Source organism: Coregonus lavaretus, assembly GCF_964263955.1.
Source record: "Coregonus lavaretus genome assembly, chromosome: 12".
In the NCBI taxonomy this organism is placed as follows: Eukaryota; Metazoa; Chordata; class Actinopteri; order Salmoniformes; family Salmonidae; genus Coregonus; species Coregonus lavaretus.
The window spans coordinates 6351682-6379028 of NC_139999.1; the positions used below are offsets into that span (position 1 = coordinate 6351682).

A 27347-nucleotide genomic window follows, 5' to 3' on the forward strand; every position below is an offset into this window, starting at 1 on the left:
GGGCTGCGGGTCGTGCTTGACGTGACCGAGGGACTTGGGGGGGGGGGCGCAATGTCACATGTGACAATTTCTTCACCTCTTATGAACTCGGTCAGCAGCTCCTCCAGAGGAACATCACCATGGTTGGCACGGTTCGAAAGAACAAGCCTGTGCTCCCACCTGCACTACTGGCGTCAAAGGGACGAGAGGTGTTCTGTTCTCGTCCAAGTTCGCCTTCATGCCTACCACCACTCTGGTGTCCTACCTACTACAAATTAGCTATAACTGGGCTAATAACTCACTAACTAGCAAAGAATATGAACAAATGTGCACACGTGGCTACACGCAGCTCTCGCTTTGATCTCAAAACAAGTGCATAATAATCGTGACCGCTCATGCTGTAAAAGTCCAGTTCTAAGTGAATGGCAACAAATCCATATACAGTGGGAAAAAAAGTATTTAGTCAGCCACCAATTGTGCAAGTTCTCCCACTTAAAAAGATGAGAGAGAACTGTAATTTTCATCATAGGTACACGTCAACTATGACAGACAAATTGAGAATTTTTTTTCTCCAGAAAATCACATTGTAGGATTTTTAATGAATTTATTTGCAAATTATGGTGGAAAATAAGTATTTGGTCACCTACAAACAAGCAAGATTTCTGGCTCTCACAGACCTGTAACTTCTTCTTTAAGAGGCTCCTCTGTCCTCCACTCTTTACCTGTATTAATGGCACCTGTTTGAACTTGTAATCAGTATAAAAGACACCTGTCCACAACCTCAAACAGTCACACTCCAAACTCCACTATGGCCAAGACCAAAGAGCTGTCAAAGGACACCAGAAACAAAATTGTAGACCTGCACCAGGCTGGGAAGACTGAATCTGCAATAGGTAAGCAGCTTGGGTTGAAGAAATCAACTGTGGGAGCAATTATTAGGAAATGGAAGACATACAAGACCACTGATAATCTCCCTCGATCTGGGGCTCCACGCAAGATCTCACCCTGTGGGGTCAAAATGATCACAAGAACGGTGAGCAAAAATCCCAGAACCACACGGGGGGACCTAGTGAATGACCTGCAGAGAGCTGGGACCAAAGTAACAAAGCCTACCATCAGTAACACACTACGCCGCCAGGGACTCAAATCCTGCAGTGCCAGACGTGTCCCCCTGCTTAAGCCAGTACATGTCCAGGCCCGTCTGAAGTTTGCTAGAGTGCATTTGGATGATCCAGAAGAGGATTGGGAGAATGTCATATGGTCAGATGAAACCAAAATATAACTTTTTGGTAAAAACTCAACTCGTCGTGTTTGGAGGACAAAGAATGCTGAGTTGCATCCAAAGAACACCATACCTACTGTGAAGCATGGGGGTGGAAACATCATGCTTTGGGGCTGTTTTTCTGCAAAGGGACCAGGACGACTGATCCGTGTAAAGGAAAGAATGAATGGGGCCATGTATCGTGAGATTTTGAGTGAAAACCTCCTTCCATCAGCAAGGGCATTGAAGATGAAACGTGGCTGGGTCTTTCAGCATGACAATGATCCCAAACACACCGCCCGGGCAACGAAGGAGTGGCTTCGTAAGAAGCATTTCAAGGTCCTGGAGTGGCCTAGCCAGTCTCCAGATCTCAACCCCATAGAAAATCTTTGGAGGGAGTTGAAAGTCTGTGTTCCCCAGCGACAGCCCCAAAACATCACTGCTCTAGAGGAGATCTGCATAGAGGAATGGGCCAAAATACCAGCAACAGTGTGTGAAAACCTTGTGAAGACTTACAGAAAACGTTTGACCTGTGTCATTGCCAACAAAGGGTATATAACAAAGTATTGAGAAACTTATTTTAATAACCAAATACTTATTTTCCACCATAATTTGCTAATACATTCATTAAAAATCCTACAATGTGATTTTCTGGAGAAAAAAAATCTCATTTTGTCTGTCATAGTTGACGTGTACCTATGATGAAAATTACAGGCCTCTCTCATCTTTTTAAGTGGGAGAACTTGCACAATTGGTGGCTGACTAAATACTTTTTTTCCCCACTGTATGAAAATGGCTATTTGCATATAGGCCTACTGCAGCTCTGATTGGTTATGGCGCACCGGTCTGTGTAGCGTCCAGGCCTGAGTCATGTCTGTCAGTGCAATAAAATCCTATTCCGATGGCAGGGAGCTCGGTCCCAAGTGATGTACTGGGCCGTACGTACTACACTCTGTAGTTAGCGCCTTACGGTCTACAGATAAGCCATATTCTGACCTTGACTTCATTCCCTCATAATTACAACACCTTTACGCGAGAGGAAACCATGATTATGGTCGAGCGAACCTGCCGGTCCCATGTCGAAAAAGCATCTTCTTTATTTTCCCCAATGGAAATAACAGCATTCGCCATGCACTGTAATTTATAATTTGATAAGACCTATTGATAAGACCTAGGTAAATGAGTAATCCGTTTGGAAAAATAGATTGTAAATACACATAGCAATTGTTTAAGATTTATTTTTTCTTATGATCCCTGGAGAATAATTTGAAACCAGCCATATGGAAGCAAACTGAAAATCATATCAACATGACATGTATTGCGGACCCTTTTCCATAGTGAAGTAGGATATAAATAACTGTGCCGTTATTCAGAATTTTTATTGTGTGCCCTCATAATATGCGTGGATGTAATTTGGACACCTAAGCTATAGGCTTCTATAGGGCCGAACCTGCCAAGTTGACGTATGCGCTTTAGAACGTTTTAATTATATCCTATGTCCGGGCTTTTCTCCATTTTATTTAACAATGTTTATATCATGTTAAATATTAGCCACTATGGGGAGCCACGGTCAGTAGTACCCACATACATTTATAACTGTCACTTTAGTGTTAGTTTTCTTCCATTTGTAGCATCCGTTTTGCTTCATTCCATTCCGTTTAACTTTATTTCCTCTGTCACGTCCAAGTTGTTCCTGAGGGTCGCTAGCATTAGTGGATCATATTAGGCGAACGATGTGCAATAATGTGCGACATATAGCCTATTTGAATCATTATGGAACTCAGACCACACGTAGCAGGTTAAACCTGGAGCCTGACGCACGGTTCACGACGACTGGACCGTTGTCATACAGTTCCATGATTAGTGAGGATTAGGGTAGATGTATAGGACTATTGTTTAACCGCTATTGTACACTTTTTTCCACCTTCCAATATTCCATGAATTGAACTTGAATATGACAACTTTCAGGATGAATCAAACGACTGTATTTTGTATTCACCAATATATTTTGTGCGTAAAGGCTCTCCAAACCTGTTTTTTTATGATTCATACATACTTTCCTAACCCTAACATTTGCCTAAATAATCTACAAGATCAGATAATTTTGTAATCTTCCAGTTGGTGGTGAAACGAAGATGAAGATGCATAGATGGCATTGTTTCATTGATCCATATATTCTGAACCCGTTCTCTCTATATATTCTATTTAAAGGGATGGCTTAAAATAAATGTACTGAAAACCCTATTGAATGAAAACTACACGAGAAAATCAGTTGGCCAGAAAGTGGGAGGGTTTTCAGCGGTTGAATTACATTTATTCAGAGAGCGCAAGGTAACCACACCTGCAGAGCGCGTTACGCGACTGAATGGGGTAAGTCTGAATACCAAATACTGAGAAGTGCGTAGGAAAGGCAGATTCGGCCCAATACTGTCTTCTTCACATCTAATATATCTACTGCTGTACATTGCATTTTGTTACACTGTTTATTTACACACTGGATTCTCAACATAGCTCACTGTAAACAGTCCACGGGGTCTCTCTCCGTTCACGAGAAAACACTCCAAAGGGTCTCTCTCTGTTCAGGAGAAAACAGTCCACGGGGTCTCTCTCCGTTCACGAGAAAACACTCCAAAGGGTCTCTCTCTGTTCAGGAGAAAACAGTCCACGGGGTCTCTCTCCGTTCACGAGAAAACACTCCAAAGGGTCTCTCTCTGTTCAGGAGAAAACGTTGAGTAAAGGAAGCGCGGGGAGGGGGGGGGGGGGGGGGGGGGGGGGGGGCTGTTTATCAGCACCACAACACGGTGCATTTTGGGTGCATTTGGTGGATTTTATTATTTATTATTGTTGTTGCATTGCCAAAAAGGAACCTGCAAGTAAGCATTTCGTTGGAAGGTGTCTATCATGCTTATCCTGTACATACGACTAATAATACAACTTGAACTTGCATCCCAAATGCAAGTTCCTGGGCCCTGGTCAAATGTAGTGAACTACATAGGGAATAGGGTGCCATTTGGGACTACATAGGGAATAGGGTGCCATTTGGGACTATATTGGGAATAGGGTGCCATTTGGGACTATATAGGGAATAGGGTGCCATTTGGGACTAGATAGGGAATAGGGTGCCATTTGGGACTATATAGGGAATAGGGTGCCATTTGGGACTATATAGGGAATAGGGTGCCATTTGGGACTATATAGGGAATAGGGTGCCATTTGGGACTATATAGGGAATAGGGTGCCATTTGGGACTATATAGGGAATAGGGTGCCATTTGGGACTATATAGGGAATAGGGTGCCATTTGGGACTATATAGGGAATAGGGTGCCATTTGGGACTAGATAGGGAATAGGGTGCCATTTGGGACGCACCCACTGTGGTTTCACAAACACCACTAATTACACTGGGATAAAGGCTTGTTTATCACACAGCTTACCAGACACTGGTTAATTGCTTCTGCTTGTCATCCCTCGCTCTCTCTCTCCTCTTGCTCCCTCTTTCCTTCTCTCTGAGTCGGCTCCACTCTCTCTACACTCATATTTCTCTCTCTTTCTCTCTCCTTCTGTCTCCCTTCTCTCTCTATCTCAGGCTAATTTAGAGGACACCATTGCTGCTCTGCTCAGCTTTACCTTTTTCATTTCATACTGCATGACTTTGTTTTCATATTTTTGCAATAACAACACCTCTTTATGAGCATGTAATGGACTGACTGCCGAGACTGGTCAGCTCTGTAAAGCCCATGGACCAGGTAACGTTTTTCTGGCACTATGGAGTTAAACTAAAGCCTCTTTGCCATCCCAGCTTATCGTACTATACAGGAGAGGAGTTTTCAGAATCCTAGAGGTTTCCTTCCTTCCTTAGGCCTCGCTAGAAGGATTGTGTTAGCTGAGATGTACATATTCCTGCAAACACCTTCGAGCGATTAAATACAATGCATTCAACATTTCCCCAAGGTTAGTAGTAATGTGAACATCAAGGTCAGAGAGAGAGAGAGAGAGAGAGAGAGAGAGAGAGAGAGAGAGAGAGAGAGAGAGAGAGAGAGAGAGAGAGAGAGAGAGAGAGAGAGAGAAATAGAGAGAGAGATACATAGAGAGAGAGAGAGAGAGTAAGATAAAGAGAGAGAGAGAGAGCTAAAGAGAGAGAGAGAGAGAGAGAGAGAGAGAGAGAGAGAGAGAGAGAGAGAGAGAAATAGAGAGAGAGTGAAAGAAAGAAAGAGAGAGAGAGAAATAGAGAGAGAGAGAGAGAGAGAGAGAGAGAGAGAGAGAGAGAGAGAGAGAGATACATATTATGACATTTGAAATGTCTTTATTCTTTTGGAACTTCTGAGTGTAATGTTTACTGTTAATATTTATTGTTTATTTCACTTTTGTTTACTATCTACTTCACTTGCTTTGGCAATGTTAACATACGTTTCCCATGCCAATAAAGCCCTTAAATTGAAATTGAAATTGAATTGAGAGAGACATAGAGAAAGAGAGAATGAGAGAGAAAGAGTTCTGTATGGAGATGGAGATTGTATGTGTGACATTCTTACATGTAACCTGCTACCACAGAAGTAGTGTTCTTACAGTGAGGGAAAAAAGTATTTGATCCCCTGCTGATTTTGTACGTTTGCCCACTGACAATGACATGATCAGTCTATAATTTTAATGGTAGGTTTATTTGAACAGTGAGAGACAGAATAACAACAAAAAAATCCAGAAAAACGCCTGTCAAAAATGTTATAAATTGATTTGCATTTTAATGAGGGAAATAAGTATTTGACCCCCTCAAGCAGAAAGATTTCTGGCTCCCAGGTCTATTTTATACAGGTAACGAGCTGAGATTAGGAGCACACTCTTAAAGGGAGTGCTCCTAATCTCAGTTTGTTACCTGTATAAAAGACACCTGTCCACAGAAGCAATCAATCAATCAGATTCCAAACTCTCCACCATGGCCAAGACCAAAGAGCTCTCCAAGGATGTCAGGGACAAGATTGTAGACCTACACAAGGCTGGAATGGGCTACAAGACCATGGCCAAGCAGCTTGGTGAGAAGGTGACAACAGTTGGTGCGATTATTCGCAAATGGAAGAAACACAAAAGAACTATCAATCTCCCTCGACCTGGGGATCCATGCAAGATCTCACCTCGTGGAGTTGCAATGATCACGAGAACGGTGAGGAATCAGCCCAGAACTACACGGGAGGATCTTGTCAATGATCTCAAGGCAGCTGGGACCATAGTCACCAAGAAAACAATTGGTAACACATTACGCCGTGAAGGACTGAAATCCTGCAGCACCCGCAAGGTCCCCCTGCTCAAGAAAGCACATATACAGGCCCGTCTGAAGTTTGCCAATGAACATCTGAATGATTCAGAGGAGAACTAGGTGAAAGTGTTGTGGTCAGATGAGACAAAAATGGAGCTCTTTGGCATCAACTCAACTCGCCGTGTTTGGAGGAGGAGGAATACTGCCTATGACCCCAAGAACACCATCCCCACCGTCAAACATGGAGGTGGAAACATTATGCTTTGGGGGGTGTTTTTCTGCTAAGGGGACAGGACAACTTCACCGCATCAAAGGGACGATGGACGGGGCCATGTACCGTCAAATCTTGGGTGAGAACCTCCTTCCCTCAGCCAGGGCATTGAAAATGGGTCGTGGATGGATATTCCAGCATGACAATGACCCAAAACACACGGCCTAGGCAACAAACGAGTGGCTCAAGAAGAAGCACATTAAGGTCCTGGAGTGGCCTAGCCAGTCTCCAGACCTTAATCCCATAGAAAATCTGTGGAGGGAGCTGAAGGTTCGAGTTGCCAAACGTCAGGCTCGAAACCTTAATGACTTGGAGAAGATCTGCAAAGAGGAGTGGGACAAAATCCCTCCTGAGATGTGTGCAAACCTGGTGGCCAACTACAAGAAACGTCTGACCTCTGTGATTGCCAACAAGGGTTTTGCCACCAAGTACTAAGTAATGTTTTGCAGAGGGGTCAAATGCGTATTTCCCTCATTAAAATGCAAATCAATTTATAACATTTTTGACATGCATTTTTCTGGATTTTGTTGTTGTTATTCTGTCTCTCACTGTTCAAATAAACCTACCATTAAAATTATAGACTGATCATCTCTTTGTCAGTGGGCAAACGTACAAAATCAGCAGGGGATCAAATACTTTTTTCCCTCACTGTACAGAAGTAGTGTTCTTACATGTAGCCTGCTACCACATAAGTATTGTTCTTACATGTAGCCTGCTACCACATAAGTATTGTTCTTACATGTAGCCTGCTACCACAGAAGTAGTGTTCTTACATGTAGCCTGCTACCACAGAAGTATTGTTCTTACATGTAGCCTGCTACCACAGAAGTAGTGTACTTACATGTAGCCTGCTACCACAGAAGTATTGTTCTTACATGTAGCCTGCTACCACAGAAGTATTGTTCTTACATGTAGTCTGCTACCACAGAAGTAGTGTACTTACATGGCCTTAGGCAAAAGAGCAGTGGTGATCAATATGCTAAAACTACACATGAAGTAATGTGCAGCAAAGGCCTTTGGTAGCTGTTTAATAATGGCATAGTGTGTGTGTGTGTGTGTGTGTGTGTGTGTGTGTGTGTGTGTGTGTGTGTGTGCGCGCACGTGTGTAGAGAAAGAATGGATATACGCACAAAGCACAATCTGACGACAAACAACTGATTCAATGTCAAGGAGAGAGTCCAAAACATCTTGTTCAGTACATCCTATAGAATCCCATACAGTTCTGAAACGGTGTGTTGTAAGTCTTTTGTCTGTAATGTATTTTTCGTTATGTGTTGGACCCCAGGAAGACTAGCTGTCGCCATTGCCGTCAGCTAATGGGGATCCTAATAAAAATCATACAAAAATCACAGACGTAAAAGCAACATTAGTTCTCTAAAGTAATGACTAAACATCATTCTAAAGACACTTGAGGTACATCCAAAATACTTAAATCAATATGTAAAGGGATATGTTAGACCTGAATGTCCTGGTGGTTTCTCCCCCTAACTCCTACAGTCTAACATGACTGCTTTCCCTGAATACAGACAGAGATGACAATCAGTCAAATGAGGCTCTGTGAAAGTAAATCAGCTTTTTATGTTGATTGCCACGTCTATTGTTTATCGAGGGAAAGGAAAGGAGAGATGGAGGTATGGAAATAGAAGATGTGAAAGGTGTGAAATCTAAAGTAAATACCACATCAAATTAAATTTAAAAAACAGATATGTATGGTAAGCGATTTGGATCTCATATTATAAATAGTATATTGCTTTCTTCAGTTCCTGTGGTGATATTCACACCCTATGAGCAAAAGTGCTCACTGGGCATACAGATACAGAAGTGAATAGAATGGGCGGCAGGTAGCTTAGTGGGTAAGAGCGTTGTGCCAGTAACCGAAAGGTCGCTGGTTCTAATCCCCGAGCCGACTAGGTGAAAAATCTGTTGATGTGCCCTTAAGCAAGGCACTTAACCATGATTGCTCATGTAAGTCGCTCTGGATAAGAGCGTCTGCTAAATGACTTAAATGAGTATGAACTTCATGGTTGCTATTCAGACTAATGGTTTAAAAAGATCTGATTGGTCAAGACCAATTAGTGGCCAAAGGTCAGAAATGTGCTTCCTGTTTAAAAGCAGTAACTCTTTATGTTTTCAAACCGGTTTCACCACAGCATGAGGTCATGCTTCCAAATAATATAATCCTTATTTATTAATCATTTATAAATAGTTTGCATTTTAGCAGACACTCTTATCCAGAGCTACTTACAGCAGCAATTAGGGCAAATCAACAGATATTTCACGTAGTAGGGTCGGAGATTCGAACCAGCGACCTTTCGGTTACTGGCCCAACACTCTTAACTGCTAGGCTACCTGCTTATTCATTATATCATAAAGAGTTACTGTAACCCTGTATGCCCTCAAACATGTTCAACCCTTGTTCCCTAAGTGTGAGGTAAGCTGTATCAGGTTTAGAAATACATAATGCTTTAAAAGGTTTTGCATGTCTCCACCATGTTGTTTGTGTACACTACCGGTCAAGTTTTTCCTGTTAATTGAAATGCATTCCAGGTGACTACCTCATGAAGCTGGTTGAGAGAATGCCAAGAGTGTGCAAAGCTGTCATCAAGGCAAATGGTGGCTATTTGAAGAATCTCAAATATGAAATATATTTTGATTTGTTTAACACTCTTTTGGTTACTACATGAATCCATATGTGTTATTTAATAGTTTTGATGTCTTCACTATTATTCTACAATGTAGAAAATAGTAAAAATAACGAAAAACCCTTGAATGAGTAGGTGTTCTAAAACTTTTGACTGGTAGTGTACAGAAGCAGGATACTGCCAGGCTGGTTAAGTTGAACATTGAACAGCTAACTGGTTAAGCGCTAACTGGTTGAGTTGAACAGCTAACTGGTTAAGCTGAACAGTTAACAGAACAGCTAACTTGTTGAGTTGAACAGCTAACTGGTTAAGCTGAACAGCTAACAGAACAGCTAACATGTTAAATTGAACAGCTAACTGGTTAAGTTAAAGAGCTAACTGGTTGAGCGCTAACTGGTTAAGTTGAACAGCTAAGTGGAACTGTTGTGGCTCCACTGTGTTATACACCCCCCCCCCCCCCCCCCCCCCCCCCCACACACACACACACACACACACACACACAAAACATAATGACATGACACACACCTTCCATTGAGTAGAGCAAGGAGCTCTCCGGCATGGTACAGATCATTGCGTGTCACCTGGCCGAAGCGAAACGTGTTGAGGTTGCAGAAGGTGACTGCTGGGAAGATCATCAGCGGTGTCGCTATCTCGTCCAATTTAGTGACATGGGGGTACTGTAAGTAGAACTGGACCCGGTCCACACACACCAGGACCAGGAACCCGAGAGAACCCAGGAAGAACAAGATCCACAGGCACTGCTTGATGCAGATCCGTTCATAAGTGAACATGTGCGAGATGCCATGGAGAGTCGACCTGCTGGCGAAAACTTCAATCGCCGGAGGTTGCTTGAAAGAGTCCACCATCTCTTCCGAGTCCGGTTTGAGATCCATGACGAGGCGGTACGGTATCAGCGTGAAGGAATGGGAAATAGAGGGGTATAGTAGCCTAGACGAGGTGTTGATATTAACAATAGGAAGAAAGGAGGGTACTGACTCTGACTCTGTGAGTTCACGCCCTACTACGCATGGATGTTCATCCTCATCCAGGCAGAATGAAATGTTGCGTCACTGAGCCCCCCAACAAAATAACACTATCTACCATATAGGCTACCAATACATTCTTCACAATGAAGTCGTCTATTTCGCGCTCAATTTCCCTTCAAAACGGACCATGTGATAACTCAAACATACAGTATGTCCGATAGAGTCCCACATCTACAGGCATATATAGATTTCAATCCCGATTGGTCTCTCTCTCTCTCTCTATTTCTCTCTTCCAGGTTTGCAAAAACAAAGAAAGGACTGAAGAAGTTGAGATGGTTCAGGAGCAGTTCAATGATATGGTTCAAACATATGCAAATGTATACAACCAACGCAGTTTTTTTGGGGGAAATGCTGTAAATTGTCTGCCCATACAACACGCTGCGTTCCTTCCCACCGGCTGTAGTAAATCCCACCTGGAGACAGTCTTACATTCCCGGACCAGTGAGAAAACAGTGAGCCGCGTGTCGGTCAGGCAGCAACAGCCTTGCATCCCTCCTCTCCTGTCTCTAGAACGGCAACAACCACAACAATGCAGTCATCATAAACTCCCCTTTTGAGTGGGATAAGATGAAACACGATTTAGGATGAGACCATCCTGACTAAAATCATGCTTATTAATCTGGGTGTGTGGGGGGGGGGGGGATGTAAATCCAATACCAACAAATTAGAGGTAAAAGGCAGAGGGAACCTCTGAAGATGTCGACATAAAACAGCTTTTCTTCCCCTGATCAATTAATTTGATGCCCGAATCGGAGGAGAGCAGGGATTGGAAGGCACGTGTTTTAAATAGGGTGACAAAGTCGGTTGGAAAATACGTAAAGCTCCGAACCCCGCGAGTCTCCGTCTGAATCTTGCCTATTATGTCCTTATAAACCACGGCTTCCTGCATCGAATTCACCAGAATATATATTTTTTTTTTGTAAGCAACACTCATCAGTGGTAGAAAACATGGTGTGGTGGCGCTGATGCAGGAAGGGAGGCGGCAGGGAAGGGAGAGAGAGAGAGTGTGGTTGTGTACACCGCCCCCCCGGTCTATGGTCTGAACAGTGTGAGTGAGAAGCTGATTGTAGTGGTGCTGACATGAGCTAAATGAGGTGTCTGGCTGCAGACCTGCACAAGGCAGAAGAAAACCCTACCCACCCGCAGACACCTAAGGGAATGGGACCCAAACAATATATCTCATTCTGTAACCTTATCAATACTTCTGATTAGAACGGAATGGAATGTAGCCTAACATTCAAATAATCCATCCATGGAAAGATGAGGCAGAAACAGTTAGTTTGTTAGTTAGTCAGTTAGTTAGTAGGTTAGTTTGTTAGTTAGTCAGTTAGTTAGGGGTTGGGAAGGCATATACTGTATAGCCTATAGTAAATAGCCTACTGCAAGACTGTCAAAGCAGCATGAGAAACCTATTACCACGGAGGTTAACGGTACTCACCAATGAAATTGCTCATCTAATGCATATATAATCCCCGTTTGTTATAGTATTGACTGCATGACACAGTCTATTATGCAGTATATATCATTTATCATGTATTGAAGGCTACTGTATGTTGGTAACTTAAAGGAAAACTCTGCCCAAAAACTATCTTTAGGTATTTGTTTCATTAGTCCATTGTTGATATAGTCCCAACACGGTTTTGCATGTCAGCAATCAAGTGTTCAGATTTCTATATTTTGAAAGTTACATATCTTGAAAATGTGATTGCTGACATGCAAAACCTTTTGGGACAATATCAACAATGGACTATGTGTTCTCTCATAGTCCGAGAGCATCTGGTCATCGAGGTGATGGTACGGGGCTACTAATTTCTCCTACGTGGAGATTTTCTCTTCTCCCCCTCTCTCACCTGTCTATCTCCTCATTTAAATTCTGTGCTGTCACTGTCACTTGTCCACTCAAGTTTAACATTGTTGTCATCTATCGCCCACCAGGTGCCCTTGGAGAGTTCCTCAATGAGATTGACACCTTGATAAGCTCATTTCCCGATGATGGCTGACCACTTATCGTACTGTGTGACTTTAACCTCCCGACGCCAGACTTCAATTCATTTCTTTCCACCTCTTTCTTTCTTTCCACTCCTTTCCTCTTTTGACCTCACCCTTCCCCAGTCACAGGCAATACGCTTGACCTCATCTACACTAGAGGCTGTTCGCTTACTAATCTCACTGAAACCCCCCGTCCATGTCTCCGATCACTACTTTGTTTCCTTTTCTCTCCATCTCATCTCTCCTCCAACCCCTACCCAGCTGGTCGTCCCACTGCTCTCTCCTCTTCCCTCCTGTCTCTCTTCGACCCTACTCTCCTCCCTTTCTGCATCCTTTGACTCTCACTGCCCCCTTTCCTCCAGGCCGGCCCGACCTTCCCCTCCCGCTCCATGGCTGAGTGACTCACTGTGTGCTAACAGAACAGGGCTTCAGGCAACTGAGCAGAAAAGGAGGAAAATTACATTTCCTGAGGACTTATCATCCTTCCACTCTCTCCTCTCTACCTTCTCTTCCTCTGTATCCTCTGTTAAAGCTGCTTTCTATCACTCTAAATGTCAAGCTTCTGCCTCCAACCCTGGGAAACTCTTCTACACTTTCTCCTCTCTCCTTAATCCTCCTCCCCCTCTCTTCTCCTTCTCTGCAGATGACTTTGTCAACCACTTTGAAAAAAAGGTTGACGACATCCACTCCTCTTTCACTCAGCCTAGGGAGTCCACTGGTCCCACTCACACATAACTACCCTACACCTTGACCTCTTTCTCCCCTCTCTTTCCAGATGAAATCCTTCTCCCTCCTGTCTCCTGACGCTGCCTCTTCGACCCTACTCTTCTGCATCCTTTGACACTCACTGCCCCCTTTCCTCCCGGCCGGCCGGCCGGCCCGACCTTCCCCTCCCGCTCCATGGCTGAGTGACTCACTGTGTGCTAACATAACTGGTCCCACTCACACAGAACTACCTTTTTCTCCCCTCTCTCTCCAGATGAAAACCTGCAACTAGTGATGTCCGGCCGCCCGACAACCTGCCCGCTTGAGAGTCGCTCCCCTCCTCAAGAAACCAACACTCAACCCCTCTGACATCAAAAACTACAGACCTGTATCCCTTCTTTCTTTTCTTTCCAAAACACTTGAGCGTGCTGTCTCTGACCAACTCTCTCGTTATCTCTCTCAGAACGATCTTCTTGACCCTAACCAGTCAGGTTTCAAGGTGGCTCACTCAACTGAGACCGCTCTCCTCTCTGTCACAGAGGCTCTTCGTTCTGCCAATGCTGACTCTCTCTCCTCTGTTCTCATCCTCCTAGATTTATCTGCTGCCTTCAACACCGTGAACCATCAGATCCTCCTCTCCACCCTCTCAGGGCTGGGCGTCTCAGGCTATGCACACTCTTGGATTGCATCCTACCTGGCAGGTTGCTCCTACCAGGTGGCGTGGATAGGATCTGTGTCTGCACCATGTGCTCTCACTACTAGTGTTCCCCAGGGCTTGGTTCTAGGCCCTCTCCTCTTCTCTCTGTACATCAAGTCACTTGGCTCCATCATATCCTCACATGGTCTCTCCTATTGTTGCTATGAGGACGACACTCAACTACTCTTCTCCTTCCCCTCCTTCTGACATCCAGGTGGCGACATGCATCTCTGAGTGCCTGGGAGATATCTCAGCTTGGATGTCGGCCCACCACCTCAAGCTCAACCTCGACAAGACAGAACTGCTCTTCCTCCCAGGGAATGCCTGCCTGCCCGCTCCAAGACCTCTCCATCACGATTGACAACTCCACGGTGTCCCCCTCCCAGAGTGCAAAGAACTTTGGCGTGACCCTGGACAATGCCCTGTCGTTCTCTGCAAAGATCAAAGCAGTGACTCGCTCCTGCAGCTTCATGCTCTACAACATCCGTAGAGTACGACCCTACCTCACACAGGAAGTGGCGCAGGTCCTAATCCAGGCACTTGTTATCTCCCATCTAGACTACTGCAACTCTCTGTTGGCTGGGCTCCCAGCTTGTGCCATCAAACCACTGCAACTTATCCAGAACGCAGCAGCCCGCCTGGTGTTCAACCTTCCCAAGTTCTCCCATGTCACCCCGCTCCTCCGCACACTCCACTGGCCTCCAGTCCAAGCTAGCATCATCTTCGAGACCCTGGTGCTTTTCTACGGAGCAGCAAGGGCAACTGCACCTCCCTAGCTTCAGGCTATGCTCAAACCCTACATCCCAACCCGAGAACTCTGTTCCGCCACCTCTGGTCTCTTGGCCCTCCCACCCCTACGGGAGGGCAGCTCCGGCTCAGCCCAGTCAAAGCTCTTCTCTGTCCTGGCACCCCAATAGTGGAATGAGCTGCCCTCTAAAGTCAGGACAGCGGAGTCCCTGCTGATCTTTTGAAAACGTCTGAAACCCTACCTCTTTGAAGGGTATCTTAAACAACTCTCACGGAGCGTCCGACGCCCCCCTACCCCCAAAAAAAATAAATAAAAAAAAATAACGTATCTTTTCCCACTAGCACTGACTTTCCTGATAAATACTTTGTTGAGGGTAAATGTACATGATACGATTGTGTTGTGTTGTTGTCTCACCTAACTATCTTAAGATGAATGCACTAATTATACGTTGCTCTGGATAAGAGCGTCTGCTAAATGACTAATATGTAAAGGCTGTGTGCTGCAACTATAAGATGCCTCTCTGCACTGCACATTAGATGGCTGCAACTATAAGATGCCTCTCTGCCCTGCACATTAGATGGCTGTAACTATAAGATGCCTCTCTGCACTTCACATTAGATTGCTGTATCTTTTAACTATAAGAGAGGCTGCAGACAGAGTAATGCATTCATAAATCTATAAAGACCTCTTATAGAATATCTACTCTTGTATAATAATAATATGCCATTTAGCAGACGCTTTTATCCAAAGCGACTTAGAGTCATGCGTGCATACATTTTTGTGTATGGGTGGTCCCGGGGATCGAACCCACTACCTTGGCGTTACAAGCGCCGTGCTCTACCAGCTGAGCTACAGAGGACCATATATACCCAGAGAAAAATATGTTTTATATTATTCAACAAAACCGTCTCTGTATTCAGTACATTCAAATGCATTGCAGCATTCAAAAGCAGTCTACTCATTGTTGCATATTGCTTTTTAAAAGACAGACACGCAAGCAATTCTCAGCGAGGTGAGAAGTGTCAGGTCTAGTTCTAAAGTATAGATGTTGCTGTTTATCCTTCTGTTGATGATGCCTGGCATGGCGAGCAGAACACTGTTTAATATTTCATTGGGATGACAGTGTGAAGCCAGAGACTGGCAGAATGGCATTTGGCACTGGGATAATTTTGGCTTTGGGAGCTGGGTCTGCCAGAACATGCATGCCAAGAGAGGGAGAGACAGAAAGAGAGAAACAGGAGAGAGTGAGGGGTGGGGAGAGAGAAACGGAGCGAGAGAGAGGGGGAGAGAGGGAAGGGGGGGGGGGGGGGGGGGGGGGTGAAAGAGGGAGGGAGAAAGAGAGAGAGGGGTGAGAGAAAGAAGGCTCTGCTGTGTAAAATGCCAACTCCAGGAACATGGCTGGCAGAGAGATCAATAAGAGGCCTTCACTGCTTATCCAGTCTCTCTCTAGTAGGGCCTCAGGTGCTTCAGGTGGAGTATAGCTGTTTATCCTTCTGTTACTGATGCCTGGAAGAACACTGTTTTATATATTTCATTGGGACGACAGCGTGAAGCCAGTGATGGGATGGTATTGGGATATCATGATGGGGGGGATAGAATCTCAGATGCCCCTGCTGGCTCGGGGTGCTGGGTCTGCCAGGAGGGGGGGGGGGGGGGGTGGAGAGAGAGAGAGACTCTGGGTCTTCACTACTAGTCCAGTATCTCTGTAGTTAGTCTTCAGACTCTGGGCCTTCACTACTAGTCCAGTATCTCTGTAGTTAGTCTTCAGACTCTGGGCCTTCACTACTAGTCCAGTATCTCTGTAGTTAGTCTTCAGACTCTGGGCCTTCACTACTAGTCCAGTCTCTCTGTAGTTTAGTCTTCAGACTCTGGGCCTTCACTACTAGTCCAGTATCTCTGTAGTTAGTCTTCAGACTCTGGGCCTTCACTACTAGTCCAGTATCTCTGTAGTTAGTCTTCAGGTGGCTAGAGACCTTTGACCCTGTTATGGAGTATAGCTGTTTATCCGTTATGTTGCTGGTGCCTGGCATGGCGAGCAGAACACGGTTTAATATTTCATTGGGATGACAGTGTGAAGCCAGAGACTGGCAGACTTGCATGGCATTGGGCACTGGAATAGGTTTGGCTGTGGAATCTGGGTCTGCCAAGACATGCATGCCGATTGGCCTCTTACACTAGTCAGAGCGAAAGAGGGGGGAGGGAGAAAGAGACAGAGAGAGAAAGGGAGGGAGAGAGAGAGAGACAGAGAGAGAAAGGGAGGGAGAGAGAGAGAGAAAGGGAGGGAGAGAGAGAGAGAGAGAGAGAGAGGGAGAAAGAGTGAGAGAGAGAAAAGGCTCTGGTGTGCCAATTCCCAAGGGCCTGGCAGAGAGATGAATAGACAGACTCTGGGCCCCCACTGCTTGTCAACTCTCTCTACCGCCAGGTAGCACCTCTCTCTACAGGCTTCAGGAGCTCAACGTGGCCCTTGACCTCATGTTGTTGCTAAGCTGTTAAGCTGTCCCCACTAACCCTCCCATTGATTTAACTGTGGAGCCTATACCTGCTTCCAAACAACTGTTATCTTCACACACACACACCCACCCACACACACACACACACACCACACACACACACACACACACCCACACACACACACACCCACACCCACACACACACACACACACATATTGTCAGAGGGTTGGCATGCCCATATATCTGGACAGATGGACTATTATCTCCTACAAGGTTCCCCATGGATACGCTGGAAGGAAAGATTGGATGATGGTGGATGGAGGAAGGAAGCAACACTTTGACATTGGAGGACATCCTTAGGCTTTGTCCAGAAACTACCCCTAGACGTAGGCCATACCCATGTAGAGTAGTTACTTATAATATAATAATATGCCATTAGCAGACGCTTTTATCCAGTAGGTACTTATATCTGAAAGAATTGACATTCAAAGACATTCTTAGGCCCTGTCCAGAAACAACCCCTGGGCCTAGACCCTATACCCGTCCTAATATTTCTATATTTCTTAATAAAAAAATTCTACTTTTAGATTTGTGTGTATTGTTGTGAATTGTTAGATACTACTGCACTGTTGGAGCTAGAAACACAAGCATTTCGCTACACCCTCAATAGTCTACTGTAGGTAGAATTTCTGCCATATTGCTTTTATTTATCCAGTTTCCACAGAACTACACAAGTGCCTAGATAAGTCTGACAAACTAAGCAGAATTTGGTTTCTTTTATTTCTCATCCTGTATAAGATAAGATGTACTTTATTGTCCATTAACTGACAGAGAACGGAATTTGCCTTTATGCTCACAACGCAACCCCCCTGAGACACTCACTCACACCGAGCAGATGGAAGCAATGGGTCAGGCGCAGTACAGTTCCCCTGGAACAATTGTAGAATGTAATGATACTGTAGGGGGTTAACATTTACAATACATTTACGTCATTTAGCAGACGCTCTTATCCAGAGCGACTTACAGATAGGGATAAGTGCCTTACTCAAGGGCACGAAGGAAGGGTGAGGGTATCTAGGATGATGCCACTGACTCTGGTTTTCAGCTGGGACTCTAACCACGAGGTCACCTGCCGTCCCCATTAGCACACCTCAATTCCTCTAAAACAGTTTGACTGGTTAATGTCTCCCTCTTTATGACCTTTAGCCTTTATCACACCTCTGCTCTGTGGTGAAAAAGATGATCATGCAAATCATGCTGCAAATACTCTGCAGCAACGTCTACTATGCCTTACAGCTATATGTCATACAGGGAGTTACAGCAGCAGAGACCTGGTCCTAAAGGGAATTACAGTAGGGACCTGGTCATGAAGGGAATTACAGCAGAGACCTGGTCATGAAGGGAATTACAGCAGCAGGGACCTGGTCATGAAGGGAATTACAGCAGAGACCTGGTCATGAAGGGAATTACAGCAGAGACCTGGTCATGAAGGGAATTACAGCAGAGACCTGGTCATGAAGGGAATTACAGCAGAGACCTGGTCATGAAGGGAATTACAGCAGGGACCTGGTCATGAAGGGAATTACAGCAGAGACCTGGTCATGAAGGGAATTACAGCAGAGACCTGGTCATGAAGGGAATTACAGCAGGGACCTGGTCATGAAGGGAATTACAGCAGCAGGGACCTGGTCATGAGGGGAATTACAGCAGGGACCTGGTCCTAAAGGGAATTACAGCAGCAGGGACCTGGTCGTGAAGGGAATTACAGCAGGGACCTGGTCATGAAGGGAATTACAGCAGGGACCTGGTCATGAGGGGAATTACAGCAGGGACCTGGTCCTAAAGGGAATTACAGCAGCAGGGACCTGGTCGTGACGGGAATTACAGCAGGGACCTGGTCATGAAGGGAATTACAGCAGGGACCTGGTCATGAAGGGAATTACAGCAGGGACCTGGTCATGAGGGGAATTACAGCAGGGACCTGGTCCTAAAGGGAATTACAGCAGCAGGGACCTGGTCATGAAGGGAATTACAGCAGGGACCTGGTCATGAAGGGAATTACAGCAGGGACCTGGTCCTGAAGGGAATTACAGCAGGGACATGGTCATGAAGGGAATTACAGCAGCAGGGACCTGGTCGTGAAGGGAATTACAGCAGGGAGCTGGTCATGAAGGGAATTACAGCAGGGACCTGGTCATGAAGGGAATTACAGCAGCAGAGACCTGGTCCTGAAGGGAATTACAGCAGGGAGCTGGTCATGAAGGGAATTACAGCAGGGACCTGGTCATGAGGGGAATTACAGCAGGGACCTGGTCCTAAAGGGAATTACAGCAGCAGGGACCTGGTCATGAAGGGAATTACAGCAGGGAGCTGGTCATGAAGGGAATTACAGCAGGGACGTGGTCATGAGGGGAATTACAGCAGCAGGGACCTGGTCGTGAAGGGAATTACAGCAGGGAGCTGGTCATGAAGGGAATTACAGCAGGGACCTGGTCATGAAGGGAATTACAGCAGAGACCTGGTCATGAAGGGAATTACAGCAGGGACCTGGTCATGAAGGGAATTACAGCAGGGACCTGGTCATGAAGGGAATTACAGCAGGGACGTGGTCATGAAGGGAATTACAGCAGCAGGGACCTGGTCATGAAGGGAATTACAGCAGGGAGCTGGTCATGAAGGGAATTACAGCAGGGACCTGGTCCTAAAGGGAATTACAGCAGAGACCTGGTCATGAAGGGAATTACAGCAGGGACCTGGTCATGAAGGGAATTACAGCAGGGACCTGGTCATGAAGGGAATTACAGCAGGGACCTGGTCATGAAGGGAATTACAGCAGAGACCTGGTCATGAAGGGAATTACAGCAGGGACCTGGTCATGAAGGGAATTACAGCAGGGACCTGGTCATGAAGGGAATTACAGCAGGGACGTGGTCATGAAGGGAATTACAGCAGCAGGGACCTGATCATGAAGGGAATTACAGCAGGGAGCTGGTCATGAAGGGAATTACAGCAGGGACCTGGTCCTAAAGGGAATTACAGCAGAGACCTGGTCATGAAGGGAATTACAGCAGGGACCTGGTCATGAAGGGAATTACAGCAGGGACCTGGTCATGAAGGGAATTACAGCAGGGACTTGGTCATGAAGGGAATTACAGCAGAGACCTGGTCATGAAGGGAATTACAGCAGGGACCTGGTCATGAAGGGAATTACAGCAGGGACCTGGTCCTAAAAGGAATTACAGCAGAGACCTGGTCATGAAGGGAATTACAGCAAGGAGCTGGTCCTAAAGGGAATTACAGCAGGGACCTGGTCATGAAGGGAATTACAGCAAGGAGCTGGTCCTAAAGGGAATTACAGCAGCAGAGACCTGGTCCTAAAGGGAATTACAGCAGGGACATGGTCATGAAGGGAATTACAGCAGGGACCTGGTCCTAAAGGGAATTACAGCAGGGACCTGGTCATGAAGGGAATTAGAGCAGGGACCTGGTCATGAAGGGAATTACAGCAAGGAGCTGGTGCTAAAGGGAATTACAGCAGCAGAGACCTGGTCCTAAAGGGAATTACAGCAGGGACATGGTCATGAAGGGAATTACAGCAGGGACCTGGTCATGAAGGGAATTACAGCAGGGACCTGGTCCTAAAAGGAATTAAAGCAGAGACCTGGTCATTAAGGGAATTACAGCAGGGACCTGGTCATGAAGGGAATTACAGCAGGGACATGGTCATGAAGGGAATTACAGCAGGGACCTGGTCATTAAGGGAATTACAGCAGGGACCTGGTCATGAAGGGAATTACAGCAAGGACCTGGTCCTAAAGGGTATTACAGCAGGGACCTGGTCCTAAAGGGAATTACAGCAGCAGAGACCTGGACCAAAGGGAATTACAGCAGGGACCTGGTCATGAAGGGAATTACAGCAGCAGAGACCTGGTCCTAAAGGGAATTACAGCAGGGACCTGGTCATGAAGGGAATTACAGCAGGGACCTGGTCCTAAAGTGAATTACAGCAGGGACCTGGTCCTAAAAAGAATTACACCAGAGACCTGGTCATGAAGGGAATTACAGCAGCAGAGACCTGGTCCTAAAGGGAATTACAGCAGGGACCTGGTCATGAAGGGAATTACAGCAGCAGAGACCTGGTCCTAAAGGGAATTACAGCAGGGACCTGGTCATGAAGGGAATTACAGCAGGGAGCTGGTCATGAAGGGAATTACAGCAGGGACCTGATCCTAAAGGGAATTACAGCAGCAGGGACCTGGTCATGAAGGGAATTACAGCAGAGACCTGGTCATGAAGGGAATTACAGCAGGGACCTGGTCATGAAGGGAATTACAGCAGGGACCTGGTCCTAAAGGGAATTACAGCAGGGACCTGGTCATGAAGGGAATTACAGCAGGGACCTGGTCATGAAGGGAATTACAGCAGGGACCTGGTCATGAAGGGAATTACAGCAGGGACCTGGTCCTAAAGGGATTTACAGCAGAGACCTGGTCATGAAGGGAATTACAGCAGGGATTTGGTCATGAAGGGAATTACAGCAGGGACCTGGTCATGAAGGGAATTAGAGCAGGGAGCTGGTCATGAAGGGAATTACAGCAGGGACCTGGTCCTAAAGGGATTTACAGCAGCAGAGACCTGGTCCTAAAGGGAATTACAGCAGAGACCTGGTCATGAAGGGAATTACAGCAGGGACCTGGTCCTAAAGGGAATTACAGCAGCAGAGACCTGGTCATAAAGATAATTATGTATTGTGTTTTGTGTTGTGTCCGTGTGGTGTGTATTGTGTTGTGTGTTGTGTTGTGTATTGTGTTGTGTTGTGTGTTGTGTTGTGTATCGTGTATTGTATTGTGGTGTGTATGGTGTATTGTGTCCGTGTTTGTGTGTATTGTGTATTGTGTTGTGTCCGTGTGGTGTGTATTGTGTTGTGTGTTGTGTTGTGTATTGTGTTGTGTTGTGTGTTGTGTTGTGTATTGTGTATTGTATTGGGGTGTGTATGGTGTATTGTGTCCGTGTTTGTGTGTATTGTGTATTGTGTATTGTGTATGGTGTTGTGTTTGTGTGTATTGTGTATTGTGTCCGTGTTTGTGTGTATTGTGTAATGTGTTGTGGTGTGTATTGTGTATTGTGTCCGTGTTTGTGTGTATTGTGTCCGTGTTTGTGTGTATTGTGTATTGTGTCCGTGTTTGTGTGTATTGTGTATTGTGTATTGTGTATGGTGTTGTGTTTGTGTGTATTGTGTATTGTGTCCGTGTTTGTGTGTATTGTGTAATGTGTTGTGGTGTGTATTGTGTATTGTGTCCGTGTTTGTGTGTATTGTGTATTGTGTCCGTGTTTGTGTGTATTGTGTATTGTGTCCGTGTTTGTGTGTATTGTGTATTGTGTCCGTGTTTGTGTGTATGGTGTATTGTGTCCGTGTTTGTGTGTATTGTGTATTGTGTCCGTGTTTGTGTGTATTGTGTATTGTGTCCGTGTTTGTGTGTATTGTGTATTGTGTCCGTGTTTGTGTGTATGGTGTAATGTGTATTGTGTCCGTGTTTGTGTGTATTGTGTATTGTGTCCGTGTTTGTGTGTATTGTGTATTGTGTTGTGGTGTGTGTTGTGTTGTGTTGTGTATTGTGTATTGTATTGTGGTGTGTATGGTGTATTGTGTCCGTGTTTGTGTGTATTGTGTAATGTGTTGTGTCTGTGTCTCTCCCTCTCGTGCTGAATGCTCCTCTACTGGTGTTGGGCTTTCTTAACTAAAAGTGTTAGTTAAGGTAACTCTTTAGATTGTTTAATGACAGTTATAATATTGTGCAGTCAAAAATGCGATTTTCCTGTGTTTTATATATATTTCCACAATTTGAGGTTGGAATAATAGCGTGAAATTGTGAAAATTATGATAATTAAAAAGCCCATCTGAAATTTCAGCCTTTTCTTTAAAGAGTCAGTGGAAAACATTGGAAACAGAGGAATTAATATTAATGACTTCCGTTCAACTACAATAAAACGACTATATTTGATACGTCTCTCTCTCTCTCTCTCTCTCTCTCTCTCTCTCTCTCTCTCTCTCTCTCTCTCTCTCTCTCTCTCTCTCTCTCTCTCTCACCCTCTCTCTCTCTCTCTCTCTCTCTCTCTCTCTCTCTCTCTCTCTCTCTCTCTCTCTCTCTCTCTCTCTCTCTTTCCCACTGTCCCTGTGTAGCAATGTCCTTGCAACAACTTCAATGAGAGTGGTAATTCTATACAGCTGCATGTATGGGATATGGATTTGTGACTGTTTCCAACCTACCTTTGTACTGACAATCAACCATACATGGTCTACCTGGTAGTATCTAATATCAGGACTGTAGGCCTTGGGGAAATGCATATTTTTCTGCCTTTGGCTTTCTAATTTCCTATACCCGTTTAGTGGTTCGTAACTACAGTGCCTTGCAAAAGTATTCATCCCCCTTGGCATTTTTCCTATTTTGTTGCATTATAACCTGTCATTTAAACTGATTTTATTTGGATTTCATGTAATGGACACACACAAAATAGTCCAAATTGATGAAGTGAAATGCAAAAAAAAAAAAAAACTGATAAGTGGTGAGTGCATATGTATTCACCCCCGTTGCTATGAAGCCCCTAAATAAGATCTGGTGCAACCAATTATCTTCAGAAGTCACATAATTAGTTAAATAAAGTCCACCTGTGTGCAAGTGTCACGTGATCCGTCACATGATCTCAGTATATATACACCTGTTCTGAAAGGCCCCAGGGTCTGCAACACTACTAAGCAAGGGGCACCACCAAGCAAGCGGCACCATGAAGACCTAGGAGCTCTCCAAACAGGTCAGGGACAAAGTTGTGGAGAAGTACAGATCAGGGTTGGGTTATAAAAAAATATCTGAAACTTTGAACATCCCACGGAGCACCATTAAATCCATTATTAAAAAAGGGAAAGAATATGGCACCACAACAAACCTGCCAAGAGAGGGCCGCCCACCAAAACTCACAGACCAGGCAAGGAGGGCATTAATCAGAGAGGCAACAAAGAGACCAAAGATAACTCTGAAGGAGCAGCAAAGCTCCACAGCAGAGATTGGAGTATCTGTCCATAGGACCACTTTAAGCTGTACACTCCACAGAGCTGGGCTTTATGGAAGAGTGGCCACGTTTGGTGTTCACCAAAAGCCATGTGGGAGACTCCCCAAACATATGGAAGAAGGTACTCTGGTCAGATGAGACTAAAATTGAGCTTTTTGGCCATCAAGGAAAACGTTATGTATGGCGCAAACCCAACACCTCTCATCACCCCGAGAACACCATCCCCACAGTGAAGCATGGTGGTGGCAGCATCATGCTGTGGGGATGTTTTTCATCGGCAGGGACTGGGAAACTGGTCAGAATTGAAGGAATGATGGATGGCGCTAAATACAGGGAAATTCTTGAGGGAAACCTGTTTCAGTCTTCCAGAGATTTGAGACTGGGTTCACCTTCCAGCAGGACAACGACCCTAAGCATACTGCTAAAGCAACACTCGAGTGGTTTAAGGGAAAACATTTAAATGTCTTGGAATGGTCTAGTGAAAGCCCAGACCTCAATCCAATTGAGAATCTGTGATATGACTTAAAGATTGCTGTACACCAGCGGAACCCATTCAACTTGAAGGAGCTGGAGCAGTTTTGCCTGGAAGAATGGGAAAAAATCCCAGTGGCTAGATGTGCCAAGCTTATAAAGACATACCCCAAGAGACTTGCAGCTGTAATTGCTGCAAAAGGTGGCTCTACAAAGTATTGACTTTGGGGGGGGGGGGGTGAATAGTTATGCACGCTCAAGTTTTCAGTTTTTTTGTCTTATTTCTTGTTTGTTTCACACAAAAAATGATTTTGCATCTTCAAAGTGGTAGGCATGTTGTGTAAATCAAATGATGCAAACCCCCCAAAATATCAATTTTTAATTCCAGGTTGTAAGGCAACAAAATAGCAAAAACTCCAAGGGAGGTGAATACTTTGGCAAGCCACTGTAGTTAGGGCTGGTCTCCAAAGCTATATCCTTGACTTAAAAGCTTTATCGATGGAGAATCTCAGTTGAAAGTGCTTTTTAGTCTAGGACCAAGCTTAATCTGTGTCCAAGAAACAGCCCAGATGGTCTATGTTTCGGGTCTAACGGTTTAAGTAATGAGTTGCTTAACAAATATGATTGTAACTGTGATCAATTGGGATTACTAGTCCTCAACAACTCTTTCTCTTTCAGTGGCCACTTGATATCGATGTTTAAAGCACTTCCTCTTCCTCCTTCTCCTAAGGTAGTAATTATCTCTTGACAACTCGGCAGGTAGAAATCTGCATCACTGTGTTAAGAACGATACTATTAATTGCCATATTGTTTGGCAGATGTTGAGTTATTATTATTTAAATTACCTCTCCTGTGTGTGTGTGTGTGTGTGTGTGTGTGTGTGTGTGTGTGTGTGTGTGTGTGTGTGTGTGTGTGTGTGTGTTTTACACATATAGACACACAGACACATGCTAAGAGGCTGGGAGACAGAGATGGATGGAAAGTACTTCCACAGGATCAATGAGCCACTCACAGTCACCCCACATCATCTATATCTTTTTACAGCCACCCCAGATCAGCTTTCTCTTTCTATAGCCACCCCAGATCAGCTATATCGTTCTACAGCCACCCCAGATCAGCTATATCGTTCTACAGCCACCCCAGATCAGCTTTCTCTTTCTACAGCCACCCCAGATCAGCTATATCTTTCTACAGCCACCCCAGATCAGCTATATCTTTCTACAGCCACCCCAGATCATCTATCTCTTTTTACAGCCACCCCAGATCAGCTTTCTCTTTCTACAGCCACCCCAGATCAGCTATATCTTTCTACAGCCACCCCAGATCAGCTATATCTTTCTACAGCCACCCCAGATCAGCTATATCTTTCTACAGCCACCCCAGATCATCTATATCTTTCTACAGCCACCCCAGATCACCTATCTCTTTTTACAGCCACCCCAGATCAGCTTTCTCTTTCTACAGCCACCCCAGATCAGCTATATCTTTCTACAGCCACCCCAGATCATCTATATCTTTCTACAGCCACCCCAGATCAGCTTTCTCTTTCTACAGCCACCCCAGATCAGCTATATCTTTCTACAGCCACCCCAGATCATCTATATCTTTCTACAGCCACCCCAGATCATCTATATCTTTCTACAGCCACCCCAGATCAGCTATATCTTTCTACAGCCACCCCAGATCATCTATATCTTTCTACAGCCACCCCAGATCAGCTATCTCTTTCTACAGCCACCCCAGATCAGCTATATCTTTCTACAGCCACCCCAGATCATCTATATCTTTCTACAGCCACCCCAGATCAGCTTTCTCTTTCTACAGCCACCCCAGATCAGCTATATCTTTCTACAGCCACCCCATATCATCTATATCTTTCTACAGCCACCCCAGATCATCTATATCTTTCTACAGCCACCCCAGATCATCTATATCTTTCTACAGCCACCCCAGATCAGCTATATCTTTCTACAGCCACCCCAGATCAGCTATATCTTTCTACAGCCACCCCAGATCATCTATATCTTTCTACAGCCACCCCAGATAAGCTATATCTTTCTACAGCCACCCCAGATCATCTATATCTTTCTACAGCCACCCCAGATCAGCTATATCTTTCTACAGCCACCCCAGATCAACTATATCTTTCTACAGCCACCCCAGATCAGCTATATCTTTCTACAGCCACCCCAGATCAGCTTTCTCTTTCTACAGCCACCCCAGATCAGCTATATCTTTCTACAGCCACCCCAGATCAGCTATATCTTTCTACAGCCACCCCATATCATCTATATCTTTCTACAGCCACCCCAGATCAGCTATATCTTTCTACAGCCACCCAGATCATCTATATCTTTCTACAGCCACCCCAGATCACCTATATCTTTCTACAGCCACCCCAGATCAGCTATATCTTTCTACAGCCACCCCAGATCATCTATATCTTTCTACAGCCACCCCAGATCAGCTATCTCTTTCTACAGCCACCCCAGATCAGCTATATCTTTCTACAGCCACCCCAGATCAGCTATATCTTTCTACAGCCACCCCAGATCAGCTATATCTTTCTACAGCCACCCCAGATCACCTATCTCTTTTTACAGCCACCCCAGATCAGCTTTCTCTTTCTACAGCCACCCCAGATCAGCTGTATCTTTCTACAGACACCCCATATCATCTATATCTTTCTACAGCCACCCCAGATCAGCTATATCTTTATACAGCCACCCAGATCAGCTATATCTTTCTACAGCCACCCCAGATCACCTATCTCT

The 27347-nt window shown here is 45.1% G+C and overlaps 1 protein-coding gene across 1 annotated transcript in view; it reads right to left on the reverse strand.

Moving 5' to 3' along the window:
* The window catches only part of LOC311138959 (acid-sensing ion channel 1-like), a gene marked incomplete at both ends in the record, with an annotated part of 263718 nt that extends 253424 nt beyond the window's left edge, over nt 1-10294 (reverse strand). Inside the window, 1 exon segment of the mRNA XM_084173776.1 lies at nt 9927-10294. Coding sequence (XP_084029902.1) covers nt 9927-10294 — 368 coding nt within the window.
* Nucleotides 10295-27347: the final 17053 nt, after the last annotated feature.